This window comes from Lytechinus pictus, chromosome 16 (assembly GCF_037042905.1).
Source record: "Lytechinus pictus isolate F3 Inbred chromosome 16, Lp3.0, whole genome shotgun sequence".
Classification (NCBI taxonomy): Eukaryota; Metazoa; Echinodermata; class Echinoidea; order Temnopleuroida; family Toxopneustidae; genus Lytechinus; species Lytechinus pictus.
Window position 1 is genome coordinate 27,492,421 of NC_087260.1, and position 18,572 is coordinate 27,510,992.

Genomic DNA, 18,572 nt, shown 5'->3' on the forward strand with positions numbered 1-18,572 from the left:
TAAAATAAATATATAACATTCATTAAAATTTCTTGAAGGTTTCATTGAAACTTAAATTTCTAAACAGCACACATGTATATTTATCAAACCTTAATGTAGCAATTGGAGAAAAATGATAATTACCATGTCAATGTCCTATACTCTGCTCTACAAATCAGATGTCTTTATAGAAATTAATGTCACCAAACAATATTGTTGTTACATATACCATCAATGGTATGTTTTACATTATAGGACAATGACGCAATATCTGTGATGATAACTAGTTAGTTAATCATTAGATAGTCAGATTGGGTTAACACATTACCTACTGGAAATATGTGGACCATATACAAAGCCCATTGGGATTATAGATTTCAGTAGTCAACAGGTTAAAGAGGATGAATTAGTTGTCTACTGTCCCCCATGATCCTTGCCTGTTTCTTCCCCTGCCCTGTTGATTCAGATTGTAAAGGTCGTCATCGTCATAGTTAGACAAAACAGCGACAGATTTTGGCCACATATTTTTGTAAGCCCATTGAGAGTCATGCATACATTGTGATTACAGCTTGGGACCTGTTCTTGCACCTGACCCCCCCTTCCAATAATTATTACAATGCCCCCCCTTCCCTCCCCCATCAAAATGAAATTTGAGTTTAGGCATTTGCCAGATTGTGAGAACCTCTATACCTTCTCAAAATCGAATGAGGATGTTGGTCTATTTTGCTCCTTAAATTTGATTTAGTTAATACAGTTTTGTGGATTGGCCTTTTCTTGCTCACAGTGGATGACCTGTGGCTGAAACTGATCAAATTACAGCGAAACCTGTGAAAGTCGTCATTAAGGTATTAGCGGATTTAGTGAGGTTTTCTTTCTTTCCCCTCTGGTTCATTACCAAGCCCTCTCAGGTCCATTTCAAACACCAAATCCTCGATAATACCTTGCTTCCTCACTGTCAAGTCCTTGGATGGAAATACTGTAGAGATGGAGGCACAAGTTTCGTCTGGGAATAGCTCGTCATGTTCTTTGCTTTGTTCTGGGTGGCTCGACTTCGTGAGAAAGCTTTGGTAATCATCAATTATGAGCCAGTGATGGGTGAAGGCAAGGGTCTGAATCATCATGATCATGACCTTGTACTAGTGGGACTATTAGAGTAGATTCAAGTATGAGCTAATTGTTGGATTGTATTACAACAAGTGCGGAGAGTAAGCTGTCTTGAGCCTTTTGATTCTTCCAGTGCTGTTTTCCATGCCAACTCTTCTGTTATGGGGGGGGGGCAAATATTTCATTCCTGGCGCCTACTACCGTAAGAGATGCTTTCAAATGCAACTTAGAAAAGAAAATAGGAGGCAAGTTCCAATGTTTATTCCTGATTTGGCTTTGATATAAAATTGTGTGAATTATTTCAAGCACGTAAAATGTTAATATTTCTGTAACTGGTCTGAGATAAGTTTACGCTGTAATTTAAAGTATTCATTCAAAGTGGAATTCCAGGTCTTCAGTTTGCACCTTCATGCCTACCATTGTACTTTGACCATAATTATCCTTTGACCATGCATGCATTTTTATGCAGAAAGCCATAGCTCTTTAAGGACTTAAAATACTAATTGTCACCATGGCCGTACACAGACAGTTTTTCCAGGGGAGGGGGGGGGGGGCAAGATGCATAAAATATTGGAAGGAACTCGAAAGCAAGGGAGTGAAGCAACTGGGCTTGTCATTTATGAAAAAGACCAGAAAAGTGGTTAGCTCGGGAGCATTTCATCAACATTTTTGTCTGACAAGTTGTTGCCATCTTACAATTTTGATTTTGATTAGCTGAGTAGTCCTGTTACCATGGTAACTATCTGATAAAATAGGATTTGTCGGATGAAACCTCTGACAATACCTTTCATGAAATGCTCCCTAGATACATGTAGTCTGCATGGACAGGGTTTCTTTGATACATGTTTCGAATGAGGAAACTGTTCAAGGGACGTATCAAATTTGTGGTTTTTATAATAGACAGGTGGTTGCTATAGCAGGTTTGCATCGAACATGCAGAGAATTAATAGGTTACTCATTGTTTTTAAAGCAGATGAAAGCACATGTGATGAATCGTACAACTTGCTCATCCCCCATCTGTTTGATATCTCATATAAGATTGTTGACTGTCCATGTAGTCTTGCAATAAAAATTTTACAAAATTGTTGGATGACTAAAACAAGAGTCTTCCAGGGACACATATTCTCAACACCAAGAGAGGCCTCCCCTATTGCTTTGTTTGTATGTTGACTGTGATTGATATGAAACAGGGTGGAATGCAGCCAGGGGGGGGGGGGCATTTCATAGCCAGTGATTTTCACTGCTTATTTGTTAGAAGCTACTGAAATACTTGCATCTGATTGGCTTAGAGCAAAATTGTCAGTGAATCACTGTTTGTTTCATGAAATGCTCCACAGTTCTCCCCTTACCAACATTAACTGTATGTTTACAGTCACACCAACGAAACTGACTCCAGGCCGATCAAAGATATTACATTATTTCAAATGATGTCTCGTTGATTGGTTTGGAGTCAGTTCCTTTGGCGTGACCTGTGACTGTAGCAACATTTCCACCACCTGTTACTCATGGTTACTTGGTTTGCTCGTAAGAACAGGTTATGGTTCCATAATATTTGCTCCTGCGACAATCACTCCGCTGCAAATTCCACACATTAATTGAATGACCAACTTCATCTCTGGATTTAACACTATACCCTACCCTTAAACCTAGCTCTAAACCTAACATAAAACCCTTTGCAAACCTAACATAAAACCCTTTGCAAGCCTAACACTATCCCTTTATCTTAGACGAAATAAAGCCCGGAGCAGTTGTCGCCAGAGCAAATGTTGTGTCACCCAGGCTATCAAGAGAAAATATACCCCCTAACAACCTGACTACTGTTCTTATTTATTGGCATGCTAGACATAAGGGGTAAAATGGGGTTAAAAAATTATTTTTTTCTTTCAAATTCCCTTTTAAGCCTCAAGACAGCCAATACAATTATTATATCCCCTCTCCCTCTGTCATTCTCTCTTTGTTTTACTCAGTTTATATCTATTCATCTTACATATTATTTAAGTTTACCTATCCATATCTCCCTCACTTATCTCAATCTTTTATCTCTTTTACTCTTTATTTTATTCATCTCTGTATTTCTATCTATGACTACATGAATACAGGTAAAGATATTTTTAGAGGAAGAAGATAAGAGAGAGAGAAGGGGGTAGGCAAATTGTCTTTAGAACTTGGAAAAATATAAATTAATTGAATTGAATTGAATAACTTTATTGTCCATAATTAGCAAGACAACATCGTGTCTGGAGAGCTCTAGTTTAAAAAAAAACTCAAAGTTAAATTCCACAATCTTTTCTGAAACTTATATCCAACCATTTTAACAAATTCTTCAAAAGAAAGGGTTTGTTATTATGTCTGTCTTTATCAGTTACTGTGTTATGATTAGAACATCCCAGACATTTACAATTATTCCTCTCCTGGAATACAATATTAGATATATTTTAAATCAGTGAGACATCTCGGAGGGGAAGGAGAGGGAACTAGAAGAGGCCTTGGAAGAAGAAGAAGCCTTTCCTGAGAAAACACTATCAGATTTAACATGAGTCACAAGGAGAAGTTAAACATGATTAACCACAGGACATACATTTAGGCGTTGTCGATTTTAGTTCTCATTGTGAGTACATTCAGCGAGGGAAAGTGTAGAGATGACATCGATTTTAGTAATGCTGCATTTGGACGATCGATTAATTCCTGAACTTTAAGCTCATGTGATTGATTGAATGGAATGTTATGTAACAACGTCACAATTTCAGTTTTTTAGTAAGGATGATGTTATTTTCTGCATAATAAAAAGTATTTCTTCTAGAGTAATTAGTGTATTGATAATTTCATTTGGGTTTTTTATTTTCTTGATGTAGATCATTGTTCTTTTTATCATTTTCATGGTTTTGAGGGTTCATTTATCTTGGTGAGAAAGTGACAATATATGATTCTTTTCTTTTCCTTTCTTATTAAGTAAACCTTCTTTATTGCATGTTTGGTAGAGATAAGGGATTTATGGATTTCTTTAAAAACATTTTGTTTTAGCAGAGTGATATTGAATTGGTATAAATTAGTAGTTTAAATATATGGGCCGGTTAGGTGATTGTTCAATCTTAAAATTCACTTGTCATTCGTTTGCTTAATATCACACACTTTTGACTTGCATGCTGGTACATGAGTGTAATTTTGCACACTTCAACCTATCACAAGAGCATCTTCAAAACTGAAACAAGATGAAAGATAAAATCATTTTCAAATACTAGCCCATGTTCAGATATATGGTTATTGTTTTCAAAATGTCAAACTATATATTTTTTTCCTTTTATTAGCTTAGTTTTGATTGTATGCTTCATAATTAAAGAAAAACTATGTATATCAAAACAATCTAATGTAATTGAATTGATGCGTATTAGGCTTCCCCTACATGACAATTAATGATAAGCTCATCTATGAAGACCAATAATGATTAAAAGGTTTTTTCAGTAATTAACTATCATAGGGATCAGTAGCTTAATTTAAGTCCAAAGAAATAGGTAATGAAGTCTAATAGCTTCATACCAAAAGACACAAGGACATTGATTTGGTTTTCAGCCTAGGTCACCTGACACAAGACCTTTGGAGCATTTCAAGAATGTCTTCTCAGTGAATTTCACTAACTAATTAACTTTCAACCAATCAGATGCAAGGATTTGCAGTTGCTTATAACTTTATCAATGAAAAACTCTTTGTCTATTTTTTTTCATGAAATCCTCCCCATATCTCTCTCACATACTACATCAAACAAAAGAATGCATTTAGGTCAACGGTAGTTTGACCCAATGATGTCCAATATAGTCCTCATAGTTTGCTAAAGATACCCTATAAATTGCTCCTGGGATCAATAAAAATGTCATTGGGCAGGAATGAAGTAGCAAAACTAGCCCCTGCTCGTGAGTAATATATTCAAATATAGATATAATCCCCCTTCACTTTGTGAATGTACAAATAAAGAGGAATTATGACTCAATAAACATATTGACAAATTTCTTTTTTTAGTATTTGATAAGAAGGCAATATGAAATTTGAACATTTCCTTGATATGATTTTCATCAGAGCTGTTTCTTTTCCTTTCTTTTCTTTAGTTGGACCGTAAGATTGAGATTATCCGTGATGACTCGCAACCCTTGAGTTTCAGCAGTGATGGTGAATTCCAAGATGATGTGGATTGTAACTCTCTCAGTTATAAGCGCAGGTATGATGATGGTGATGATGCTCATTGCTGATGCTGATGGGATAATGATGATGATGATGATGGTGATGATGATGATGATGATGATGATGATGATGATGATAATGATGATGATGATGATGATAATGGTGATGATGATGATAATGATGATGATGATGATGATGATGGTGGTAATAATGGTGATGATGGTGTCTGATGATGCTGACATAGTAGTAATAATGATGATTGTAATGTAATGAAGGAGGAGATGTTGTTGTAATGAAACCAATTTATCTAGGTGTTGTTCACAGTTCTTCACATCCAGCATTCTGTATATTTTATTCTCTTTATTTACATCTCCTTTGTATTGCTGTAGAATCAAAATCTGTCACAAAGGATAATTAAATGTCAATTAGCATTTAAAAACTATTAATTTGCTGAGATATTGAATTTCTACACAGTATATCCAGTATAGAGATGTATACAATTCACCCAACTGCATGCATATTTAAAAACATGTTATCGCTGCACTGAATTTAAATATTTAAAAGTATATATCCTGCCGTGTGCTCCTCAATGTTATTTTCTTTCCTCTGTCTCCCTTTGTAAAGAATTCTCATGAAAATGGGTGTGTGCCCCAAGTCGTACACCCACCAAGACAACGGTTTCCATCACTTCGTTATGGAAAAGAACCACTCCAATTCCTTTAGATCCCTTGCTCAGTATAAACTGAGGTCAGTCTGGCGCCCTCTATGGTCTGACTGCATGTAGGCCTGTCTTGCTTGCTCAATTCTCTCCAACATTGCCTGATGTCTTGTTACTTTGTGATGTAGCAGCTTGTTTGCATGTTTATCTAAAGGATGCCTCCTTGATTATTCCATCCCAGTCACAGTTCCCTTGGATATAAAGCTTTCAAATTTGTAGGATTTTTTTTTTTTTATAAAATGTCAGTTTTTAGACAGAAATAAACATCTCTAAGAAGTTAAAATAATTTTTTTTTTGGGGGGAATACATTGAAATAGAACTTTTTTATGCATGCCATGGTATGATACTGAATGCTTAGAAACTGATTAGAAATGTATGTTTCTTAATTTTGGCAATGTCTAAGCTTGACTTAATCATTATAACTCACTAGTAGTAGTAGTAGATAAATCCTAAAACCATCTGTTTGATATATGTATAATGCACCTACAGATCCCCTGATCATCTTTTCTATTTTCCTTTATTTTCCTTTATTTTTCATTTTCTAGAGCACCTTGAAGTCAAAGTAATACATTAGGGATCATAGTTTTGTTTGTACATAGGAAGAAAAGATATAATTGACTTTATGATATTTGATTTAATTTCAAATTTGCTTTTATGTCATTTTTTATCGTAGAAATATTACCCTAAACATATGGGATAATTTGTGAACAAAGTATAAAATTGAAAATGAAATGAGGAACTACCTAAATAAAGCCACGTGGCCTTGGATGATGCACAATTCCCAGACATTCATGGAAAGGATAATGGAACAACAGAAGCAACATACATGTAAAACAAACACTAAAAGATCTTATGATATCATAAAAGTAAACATTATATTGATTTTACAAGGGATGAAGTGAAAAGCAAAAAAAAAAGCTTCAATTATCTCTTTCCTTGTACTTGAACACCATAGACATCACTGCAGGCATATATATGTCTATGTTATATATGGAGTATAATCTAGAGGCATGCTCAACTAAATTTCACCAAGGTGAATCCATTTTTTCCCTTAATTCTATGAATTCTGAAGAGCATGCTTTTTGTTTTTGCATTTGCGTCAAATAAATAAGTGGCTTCTTTCATAAGGAACTGTCTATTATGGTAACTACCATGGTAACAGTACTCAGCAGCCAATCAAAACCTAGGATTCAATGGTATATTAATATCATGAGGTAATGGATTCTATATTAGTTACTAGTACCTTAATGGCAAAATTACTACGAATCTTTGCCTTTGTGAAATGGACCACTGAGATCCTACTTTGCATCATTTACTTTGCTGTAGTTAAGGATCTAAACCAGGAAATTAGATATTCATGAAAGATTCTAATAAACTAATTCATTATTTTTTGGTCAACAGACATGTGGTCAAGGAGTTGATTGAGACAGAGAAGATCTATGTGAAGGAGTTAGAAGCGGTTTTAACCGGTTACATCCGGAAGATGGACAACCCTGGCCTGGCAGAACCCTCACTGCGGGGAAATACAGATGTACTCTTCGCCAACTGGGAACAGCTTTACATCTTCCATAAAAGGTACGAGATGGTAAGGGGAAAGGGATGAGGATGATGGTGCCATTGTTGGTGAGGTGGTGATGATCGTGGTTGTTGTGGTGATGTTGGTGGGGGTGGTGGTGATGGTGATGGTGGTGGTGGTATTGGTGGTGGCGGTGGTAATGTTGCTGGTAGAGCACATCCCACCCTCACTGCAGGGAAATACAGATGTACTCTTCGCCAACTGGGAACAGCTTTACATCTTCCATAAAAGGTACGAGATGGTGAGGGGAAAGGGATGATAATGATGGTGCCATTGATGGTGAGGTGATGATGATCGTGGTTGAAGTGGTGATGTTGGTGGGGGTGGTGGTGATGTTGGTGATGGTGGTGATGGTGGTGATGATGCTAATGGTGGTAGTGGTTGTGTTGGTGGTGATGGTGGTGGTGTTGGTTGTGGTTGAGGTGATGTTGGTGGTGGAGGTGGTGGTGGTGATGATGATGGTGTTGATGGTGATGATGATGATAATGATGATAATAATAATAGGCATTTATATATCACCGTGGTGGTGGTGATGTTGGTGGTGATGATGGTGGCAGAGGTGATGGTGGTGGTGGTGATGATGATGATGTTGATGACGATGATGATGATGATGATGGTGGTGGTAATGATGATGATGATGGTGGTGGTGGTAATGATGATGATAATATGATGATGATGGTGGTGATGATGATAATGTTGTTGATAACATTGAAGATGTACAATTTTCATAATGATGACAAGATTAGAAGTTTACAGCTTAAAGATAATAAAGGTGCAGCTGGTGGGGATGAGGAGGAGGAGGAGGATGATAATAGATTGGTGGTGGTGATATTATAGTGACTGATTTTGAGATGATATGGTCAGCATAAAAAATAAGAAGGATGAGGCATTATTTGTGATGACGCTTTGTGATGGCTTTACTGTTGCTGTTGAAGTCATGCATCCATTTTACCATTTGTCACCAACTCCATTTCCTTGTTTTGTATTTTGTTTACAGTAAATTCTTAGTAGAACTGGAGAGCTACAGAAATACACCCACCCTTGTCGGTAAATGCTTTGTAGATATGGTGAGTGAGAGATCAAAATATTGGTTTTGTTTTCAATTTTAGATTTTTGAATTTGAATTTTAGATTTGAATTTGAAATTACGATTTTTCATACTCCAATCTGTAATGATGTTTGTTGATAGAAAGATGATCATGGCCCCGTCTTACGAAGAGTTACGATTGATCCAATCAATTGTAACTCTATGAAAATCCATCTGTGTCTTTATTTTTTCAACAGGAAATTTGCACAATGTCTTTTGTAAATAAAGAGAAGCACAGCAAATTTTCAAGAAAACGATGAATGCATGAATATACATCATAGTTAGAAAATATTTTGAACAAACATGCATGATAGATGTTGATGTTGCTGGCTTTCCATAGTTGCGATTGCTCGAATCAATCATAACTCTTTGTAAGATGGGGGCCCATCATAATACCCTTCATGATTTTACATGTCTCCTCAAATCTGAAAAATCATCTTACAAGCAGATCCACCTCCCCTCTCACTAAAACAAAAGGGTATTTTTATAGCTTTATTACACTCTTTCATTATTATGAATCTTTTAAAAGCATAAAATATTTTATATTGGTGCACTCAGTAGTCTAAAAAGAAAGGGGGTTCCCCCAAAAACATTAATTTTGTAAATTTCCCAATTCTTTTATGGGTTTTTATGTTTCATATGATGTCAGGCCTGATACTTTTGCATGTAAGGTTTTGCCGGGAAGTATCATCAGTATTTTCAAATCAAGAAAATTGTTTTCAAATGTTCTTAAACCCTTTGTTTTGTATCACAGAAAGATGAGTTGGATCATTTATATAGTGTCTATTGCCAAAACAAACCAAGGTCAGAATTATTCAGGAGAGAATGTGGCACAAATAACACATTTTTCCAAGTAAGTCAATTAAATCTCATAAAATGATTTTGTTTGTTCTCCTCTTATAAATCCTTCCTTTCTCTTCTCTCTTTTCACTTAATTTTCTTTCCTTTCCCTGAGAACCCCCGTTTGTTTCTTCTCTTTTTCCTTTCTATTACCAATGACCATTTTGTTTCCTGTTTGCATAAAGCAGGGATAGAACTTTGCAATTGGGGTGAAAGTAATTAAAAAAAAAATTATATCTTCTTAAAGAAAGAGTATTATAGAAACACACTGTATTTTGATATCATGAAAAGTGAATATAAAGTGAGTTTTGCTCTCTAACTTGCTATTCATTTCTGTTTGCAATGTTAGGTTTCAGTGATTGTCAGATCATTTTCATATGTATAATTGAATGCTCTCCTTATGTTTTTCCCTTCATTCAGGAATGCCAAAAGTCATTAGGCCACAAGCTTCCGCTCAGTGCTTACCTATTGAAACCCGTTCAGAGGATAACAAAGTATCAACTCCTCCTCAAGGTAAGGTAGCATCAAATCATCAAATTGGCAACTGTATGGGGTGCCGTATACCCATTTCATTAAATCCCAATTATTTGTTACTTTTTCCTCTTGTTGAAATTAATCATTTATAAACTATATAAAAGTATAGGACCTTCAACTTTCTACATGTAAATATGTAGGTCTATTTCAAAGTCTCCAAAGTACTTTTTGTGTTCATAAACTGTTATTATGAATAAAATCTAAATCATGTTTGAACATATGAAATACATGTACCATGTCTCATGAATTGAGGTAAATTTCAAATTGTTTAAAAAAAAAAACACAATTTTTAAATGTTGTTAAAATGAAGCAGGAATCTTTCCTGATTATCTGCCCAAAATTCGTATTGCCTTGGCAGAGTGGTCTAAGGCACCTGACAAGACTCATGAAAGTCAAGGAATCAACAGTGCTCTTATATCCTGCATTCAAATACATGGAAATACTGTATGCATTCTTAGAAACTATGTGTGCACTTTTCTTTAGTTATCAAGGGGTATACAAACTAGCTCCTTGATGCCCTTAATAGATTAACCATCATTCATCTCCATTCCAATCCGGAACAGTGTAGAATTTAAAATACTTCTTCTTACTTGGAAAGTGTTAAATGGTATGGCACCAAAATATCTACATGACCTTGTCATACCTTATACTCCAGCTCGTAGCCTAAGATCATCACACCAGCAACTTCTTAAGACTACCAAGACACGTGTAGCATATGGTGCGCGAGCTTTCTCTGCCTCAGCACCTTCTCTCTGGAATAATTTCCCGTTGAATTTAAGAATTATACCTTCTCTGGAGACCTTCGTATCTAAACTGAAGTCTTGTCTTTTCTGACAGTATTAGTTATTGGCACTTTGACACTAATCCAAACTTTCTCATTCTTTCTTTTCTTGTGTGCCTCGGAATAGAATATTTCTAGATAGATGGCGCTATATAAATGCCTATTATTATTATTACTCCCTTTCTGTTGTATGATTTAGGAGATGATGAGATATTCACCGATGGAGAAAGGAGCAGACGACCTTCAGGCTGCTCTAGACTGCATGCTAACAGTACTCAAATATGTCAATGACTCCATGCATCAAGTAGCCATCACTGGATATGATGTAAGTACATTCTAGATGAAAGTTAAAACGCTGATTTTCATGCACATCCTTGAGATTATACAAATAATTAGTTGAAAGAGAGCAATCTGAGCAAGTGTAGACAAGGTCTTGCCTAACAGTGCAACACTCAATTCAGACAAACTAGGTTTCCTAACACCGAGCTATAAAAGGGCTTAATAGTTTAGCTTGTTTCTAGGTACTTCGAGCTGAAAGGTGTATGCAAAAATTAGAAGCTAGGGGGTATTCAGTCTTCAAAAGAGGGTAAAAAGCAATTCATGATGCATTTCAGTTCTTTTCAGAGTGCATGATCAAGTGCACCAAAAGTCTTCATGTTTTAAAATGTTTGGACATTGGAACATACATGTAGGCTATCTACGAACGATTCTATTGTCTTGTTGAAGCAGGAACCTTGTTATATCATGTTTGCAGAAGCAAAATATCAGAGTTGTTTAAAAAAATGTTTCTAAAGGTACATACAAATACACAATTTTTTAGCTATGAGAGAAGTGTATTGGGATATTATTACTATGAAAAGCGATGTGAATGAAGGATTATTTATAGTAAAATATATATTTTCTTGGTGTTGTTGATTTTGACTTGTCATCTACATGTACTTGTGTTTCCATCTTTTTGATAATTATGGAAAAAGTAAAATAATAACACAGCTGATCAAAGACTTTTATTTTATCATTTGTGTTTCATTTCTTCATAGGGAACCCTTTCAGATCTGGGTAAGCTTCTAATGCAAGGTCCGCTCCATATGTGGACGGAACACAAGAGTCGTCACAACCTCAAAGACATTCGTCAGAAGCGGATGCAGCGTCACATCTTCCTCTATGAGAGGGCGGTGCTCTTCTGCAAGAGGCGAGGGGACATCCGCGACAAGACATTCTACGCCTTCAAGAACAGTATTTCTGTGAGTTTGTCCTTTTTATCAACCGTTTGATAATCTTGTTTGTTGGTAAGGGACAGGTTGTAGCTGATGAATATCTTCTTAATTCAATCTCAGCTCAAATTGATTTTAGGTAAAATAATTTTTTTTCAATCACATAAAAAATGAATGTCCGTTTTCTAGTATATAATACTCTGAAATGATCATGACCTGAGCAGATCATCATTCAAATTTATTAAAGATTATTACAAAATCTATTTGTGAGGTCTCAACCCATCAAAGTCTTTCTTCATTTTCCAATCAATGTATTGACTGATGTTTGGTGCATTTCTCAAGTTTGATTTTAATCTGAACTCATTTCTATATTTTGGTATATTTGCAGACACCATCATTAGGTTTGACAGAGCATGTGAAAGGAGACAAGAAGAAGTTTGAGTTGTGGCTCGGTGGCAGAGTAGAAGTATTCATCTTACAGGTAATTAGAAAAATGGTAATAGCAGTGGTGATGATGACAGTGATGGTGGTGACGATGATGATGGTGATTATGATGATGAGGATGATGATGATCTTGGTAGCGATGATATAAATGATGAGGCGAAGGGGAGTTTTAGAAGAAAACTCTCTTGATGTAATTTCATTTCACTTCTAAATCCATGAGAATTTTAAGATTATCATTTGTATTTTTGTCACACTTCAAATCTAGGCACCAACAGAGTCTGACAAGATTGCATGGACCAAGGCCATCAGACAAGCCCTTCTCGTCACCAAAGAACCAACAGGTATGAACATAAATACTTGATGTATATACATGTATAGGGGACCTTTCACATATAACTTCCTCATTTCTGTTAAGTAGTTGTCCTTGAAATTCGATTAAGATATTCTCTTTAGAAATGTATTAAATAACTTGATTGGATGTCTAGTAACATTAGTGCAATTCATGCATGTACACTGTATATGTACATTTGTACTTCTGAAATTGTAAAGGGCTTCATAGAAATTCTCCAGATGGTTGATAATGGTGTCTGTGAACTACCTTTTCCTTTCATCCTTTCAGTACTCATGTTTTAACTTGTAGCCCACTGCTGTGGGTGACGCGTGTATTTCACTTATACATGTATGCGCTTATTAAAAATTACATGTAGGTAGTCAGTTGGTGAATCAGAATTATTTTCTATTTGGAAATCTGTGTGATCAATATAGAGAGATGGTTTTTCTCTTGATATATGGGATTATGGGTATGGTTGCTGAATTGACCTATTTTAATTTATTCAACAACGATCCTTTCCCTCTGTATGGTAGTTAATTTTGATCATTCACATTAGTAACAAGAATATTTTTATTAGACATGGGACGATTGATGCTTAATGATAATTTCCTTGTAATACATCGATTGTCAAAATTTACTGGTCAATAACAATTTTATTTTCAATCAGGGAGGAAAACTGCCCAAAAGCCCATCATAGAGAACCATTTAGAAGTTCTTCAAGCCAACACCAATGCGGGTAACAACAATGGTCTCTCTCTACCCTCGCCGACGAGTGACTCGTCGTCAGCCGGTAGCGCGAACCCGTCGCTTACGAGTGAGCCCTCGTTAGAGAACGATGAGGAGTATGATGACTGGGGCAGCGCAGAGTTCACAGATTCGGAAGACGAGATATTAGATCGGGATTGCTTATCAGAAGTGAGTAATGGAAGATCATAATATTTCTTGCTCTCCTTCTCTTCTTTCCTATTTTTTTTCTCTCTCTATCTTTCAGTCACTCTGAATGACTGCAGCTCCCTCTCTTTCAACCTCGCTTACTCCGTCCTTCTCTTTCTCTCTCTCTCTCTCTCCCTCCATCCTCTCTTTCTGTCTCTTTCCCTGGCACTTTGTCATGTTCAGGCACTGTTCATAACACTAAATTAGAAATAAAATAATACAGATGTATAAATGTGAATAAAAAAGAATATTTTTATTTCAAATAATTAACTGTCTTTATTCTTTTTTTTTTTGCTTTCTGCTTCCAAATATAAATTTTGCAAAATTATAACAATAAAATAACAACAATACCGCAACAATTTTTACGATAGCATAGTTATAGTTTCTATCTCCTTCTTTGTTCCTCTTTGCAGCCGGTTGACATGAACCAATATGTGGTGCTTGCAGAGTACAATGTCGTCGAGTCCGGGGAGCTTGCCGTGCAGGAGGGGGAGATCGTCGACGTCCAGAAGGTCGGTAAAGCGGGTTGGTGGCTGGTTCGGAAACACACCAGCAACGAACAGGGCTGGGTGCCAGCCAGCTACCTGGAAATGCTTGCTAGTCGCATCTCACGTTCAAACCACTCCCTTAGCAGTCAAGGTTTGCATGCTTTTTTCTTTCGTTTATGATTTTACTATGATTTTGTTTATATTTTCTCTGATTTGATTTTGTTTTTCATTATGATTGATTTCTTCAGTTTGATTTTTGTATGATTTTCTATTTTCATTTCTATTGATCATATGATTTTTTTCCTATTCTTTTTTCTTTGATAACTTTACTTTGTATTTTGTTCTAGCAATTTAGCATCCTGCAAAGAGATTAAGGTTTATTTTTGATCCCCTGTTTGCTTTCATTTTCATCGTACCATTCTGCTTGTCTCCCTCCTTTTCAGTTATGATTCTGCCATAGTTTGCAATTGCCTGCTGCAAGCATTGCGATAGAATGAAATTATTTACGTCTTAAAGAGGTGACCAACCCAAATAAAAAGTTGTTTTTAGAAGAAAAAGAATAATCAGAGAAGTTGAATGGTGAAAGTTTGAATATTATCAGACAAACAATAAGAAAGTTATGAATTTTTAAAAGTTGTAAAAATTGGTAATCACTATACCCATGGAGACTTCAAATTAGCCCTGTTTATGATGTCATAGTGATGCAAGGCAAGGACTACTCTCTCACTTACTCCAATATTTAAAATTGCTAAAATGTTATTTTTATCAAAAGATTTACTTCAAATTAACTTTTTCTTTCATGAGGACATAAAGCAATATGCTACCTGGGTTATATTTAGATTACTACCCCAGGGGAATGTGCACTTACAAGAAAACCACAGAATCATGATAATTAAGTACATGGCCTATGGAAAAGTTGTTCTTGCCCCTTGTCATAATTTCCTTACCCAGTTGCCAGTTTGAAATCTACATAGTCTTGGGAATCTCAGTTTTAAATCAGCCATAACTTTCTTATTGCTCTTCCAATTTCTTTCAAACTTTCACCATTCTGTTTTTCTAATTTTTCTCTTTTTTCAACATAACATTTTATGACCAAGTTCGATTCCCCTTAAAGAGAGCAAGTATGTTCCCCCTGCCTACACCTCATCTATCTCCCGTTATTTCGCATTTTGTCATACTACATTGTAAGTCAGCCTACAAGGCAAGGCGATGTTTGTGAAATGCGCAAATTAGGATTCACTTAATGAAGTTTTATTATTGTAAAATAATTCATATATTCCTACCTTGTTGATTTATTATTATTTACCCTTATATTCTTGCATTACATGTATACCCATGTATGCTTGAAATTGCATGGTTGTTCTACCGAGGGTTTATTTCCAATCGGTCTAATGCCAATTCATCCAATTAACAACTCGTCTACTATCATTTGGTCGACCATCAGGTTGTCCACTATCCACACGGTCTAATTGCCATTTCCTCCACTCACCATTTCGTCTAATAACCAGTTGGTCCAATAGCCATTTAGTCCATATACCGATTGGTCTAATTGAACAAAGTGTTACTTGGGCGAAATGAATGAAATTGGGTATTAGACCAGCTTTTATAAGATGAAATGGTAATAGACGAACTGGTGATTAGACGAAGTGATGATTGGACCAAACGGTTATTGGACCAAATGGCTGTTGGACAAAATGTTGATGGATGGAATGGCATTAGACTAAATGAAGTTAGACCAAGTGATGAGTGGACGACTTGGCAATAGACGAATCTTGCAGTTTACCCTACCTTGTGTGTGTTTTTTTGGGGGGGCGGCAGTGCTACCATATGGTAATCCCATGAATGATATCTAACAAATATACAAAAGAAATTGGTCTTACTTTAGATTGAATGTCATTCTCCAGCAGGAAGATAATTCAGATTTGCTTGTTAATTTCATTTTGTAAAGCCAAAAGCAAGTGTGTTCATCCATAGACCTGAGCAGCGTATATAGATAGTTATTTCATTCAATCATTGAAATACAAAGCAAGAAACAAAAGAAAATTGAAATTATAAGTGTGTCAATATTTCAATGGATCAATTTTGGCATCGGATTATGCACATTGCTTATTCACCAATATTCATAGTTGGTTTCATGTACTCCATTCCTATTTTGACAATAATCTTCCTTTGCCATTTGTTGATGAAGTGTGCATTTATATTTGAGGGCTCAGAGGTGTTTTTTCCTTCATTTTGTTTTATATTTTTCTGAAGAGAAACAAATTAAGGCTTGACTTTAACTTCTGCTTTTACTGCTTTTCTATAATTAATGCTACTATTCCTAGACTAAGTACTACTACATATACTGTCAATGCTTCTTCTACTACTATTACTACTACTAGTACTACTACTACTACTACTACTACTACTACTACTACTACTACTACTACTACTACTACTACTACCACTACCACTACCACTACCACTACCACTACCACTACTACTACTACTACTACTTTTACTACTACTACTACTACTACTCCGGGGGGGGGGGGGGCAGTCAGATATATTGCTGTACAAAGGCGTGACCAAAAACGCGTTTAAAGGGGTGGTTTTTCAGTTTTTAATGGGGGCCACGCATGCACTCATTAAGGGTATCAAAAACACTGATTTTCAAAAAAAAGGTGGTTTTGAAAGACTGGTCAATGGTCAATCGCAGGGTCAAACGTATTTAGGGTTTGTTTTTTTCCAAAGCCTTTTTTTTTTAAACTAGCCAAACATGTTCAGGGTATGTTTTTTCCCAAGCTTTTTCCCCGGGGTCATATTCTGGCGACAATTTGATTAGGGGCCAAAATGTGTCAATAAAGCCCGCAAAAAACTTGTTTGGGAGGTTATTTTGCACACAGAGAAAAACTCGTTTAGGGGGTGTTTGAAAATAATTTGGTCACGCATGTGTACAGCAAAACATTTGACTGGCCCCCCCCCCCCCTTCCCCCTGGCTACTACTACTAAAATTGCTACAGTGAAATTTTATTAGAACATGATTCATTTAGCTGTTTTGAAGTGCAAGGAATAGATGGAAAAGTGAGGGATAGGATTCTGTTCAGTACATGTATATTGCAGTCATTTTCTATAACTAAATCATGACATTTCATCGTTTTTTTTTTCTTTTAAATGAATACACTCATTACTGTACCTTATCCATACCATACTAACCACTCTTAATCTCATCTGCATTTACATGTATTAACCTCCCATGACATGCTTGCCGATGCCATCCTTCCCATCATACCTTGCAACTAAATAGACTCCTTCTACATCTGAGGAGGTCAGCTGATTATTGATCAGTGGGCTATAGAGGGAGCCCTTCAAAGGTGAGGAAGTTGAATGATGTGTCCGTGTTCAAGTACTTGAAGTGCAGGCATATACTTTGAAGTGGCTTATTCCAGACAAAAGATTTTTTTTTTGCCAACAGTATTTTTTTTATTGATGCTATAGCTAGTCGATTGGCCTTGTCAGTAACAGCACAGAGTTTTAAATCAATTGATGTAAAACATAATGAAACAAATCAGAATAAAAACCGAACACAACCACACATGAGACGGACTTTGTTGGTCTAAAAGATAACATAATTATTTCAAATAAAGTAGTTAGCCCTAAATTACATGGTGTGGCCCAATGGGTTATTATTAATCTATTATTAGATTAAGGCATATACCCCTTTCTACCTGATAATGCAATGTCTGCGATGTTGTAATAAATTTCAGCTTCAATAAAGGGTCTGAGTAAAGTAGTATGAAAGGTAATTGGGTCTTAAATTGATGCATGTCTTGATATGAATTTTATTAAAAATGCTATATGTCAATATTATTAAGACTTGTGTTGCAATACCCTTTGCAGTGATTACTTATATATCATAAGTCTATGGCTTATTTGTATAAAGTGAGGGTCATTTTTAAAAAAATGTAAAGTGGGAGCCATCTATATATGATAATAATGATAATAGATAATGATTATTGTACATGTAGATTCATAGTGTGCACGCTCATAGGCTAGCCTTACCAGAGTTCTCTTGTTTATAAACAAACTACAAAATATACCAGTAAATAAATTTACAAATTCATCTAACATAATACTTTGCAAAATCAACTGAGATAGCTGCTTTTAAAGGAAAATGAAACTCTTGGAGCAAGTTAGCTTTTGTGAAAGCAGAAAAATCAAAGAATAACATCAACAAAAGTTTGAGTAAATTATGACTAGCAATAGAAGAGTTATGAGCATTTGAATGTTGAGATCACTAATGCTATGGAGATCCTCCCATTGGCAATGCGACCAAGATCTATGATGTCACAGATGAACAACTCTCCCCTTTTGGACACTGAAAATATACCCCAAAAC

General features: G+C 35.8%; 1 protein-coding gene across 1 annotated transcript in view; it reads left to right on the forward strand.

Annotated features, from left to right (window-relative positions):
* LOC129279437 (guanine nucleotide exchange factor DBS-like) overlaps positions 1-18,572 on the forward strand; it is an 85,814-nt gene that overhangs the window by 63,307 nt on the left and 3,935 nt on the right. The window contains exons 12-23 of the mRNA XM_064110985.1: positions 5,181-5,290; positions 5,878-6,000; positions 7,373-7,546; positions 8,545-8,614; positions 9,388-9,486; positions 9,894-9,986; positions 10,988-11,113; positions 11,826-12,029; positions 12,388-12,480; positions 12,709-12,784; positions 13,442-13,689; positions 14,121-14,346. Coding sequence (XP_063967055.1) covers positions 5,181-5,290; positions 5,878-6,000; positions 7,373-7,546; positions 8,545-8,614; positions 9,388-9,486; positions 9,894-9,986; positions 10,988-11,113; positions 11,826-12,029; positions 12,388-12,480; positions 12,709-12,784; positions 13,442-13,689; positions 14,121-14,346 — 1,642 coding nt within the window. The remainder of the gene's footprint in view (positions 1-5,180; positions 5,291-5,877; positions 6,001-7,372; positions 7,547-8,544; positions 8,615-9,387; positions 9,487-9,893; positions 9,987-10,987; positions 11,114-11,825; positions 12,030-12,387; positions 12,481-12,708; positions 12,785-13,441; positions 13,690-14,120; positions 14,347-18,572) is intronic.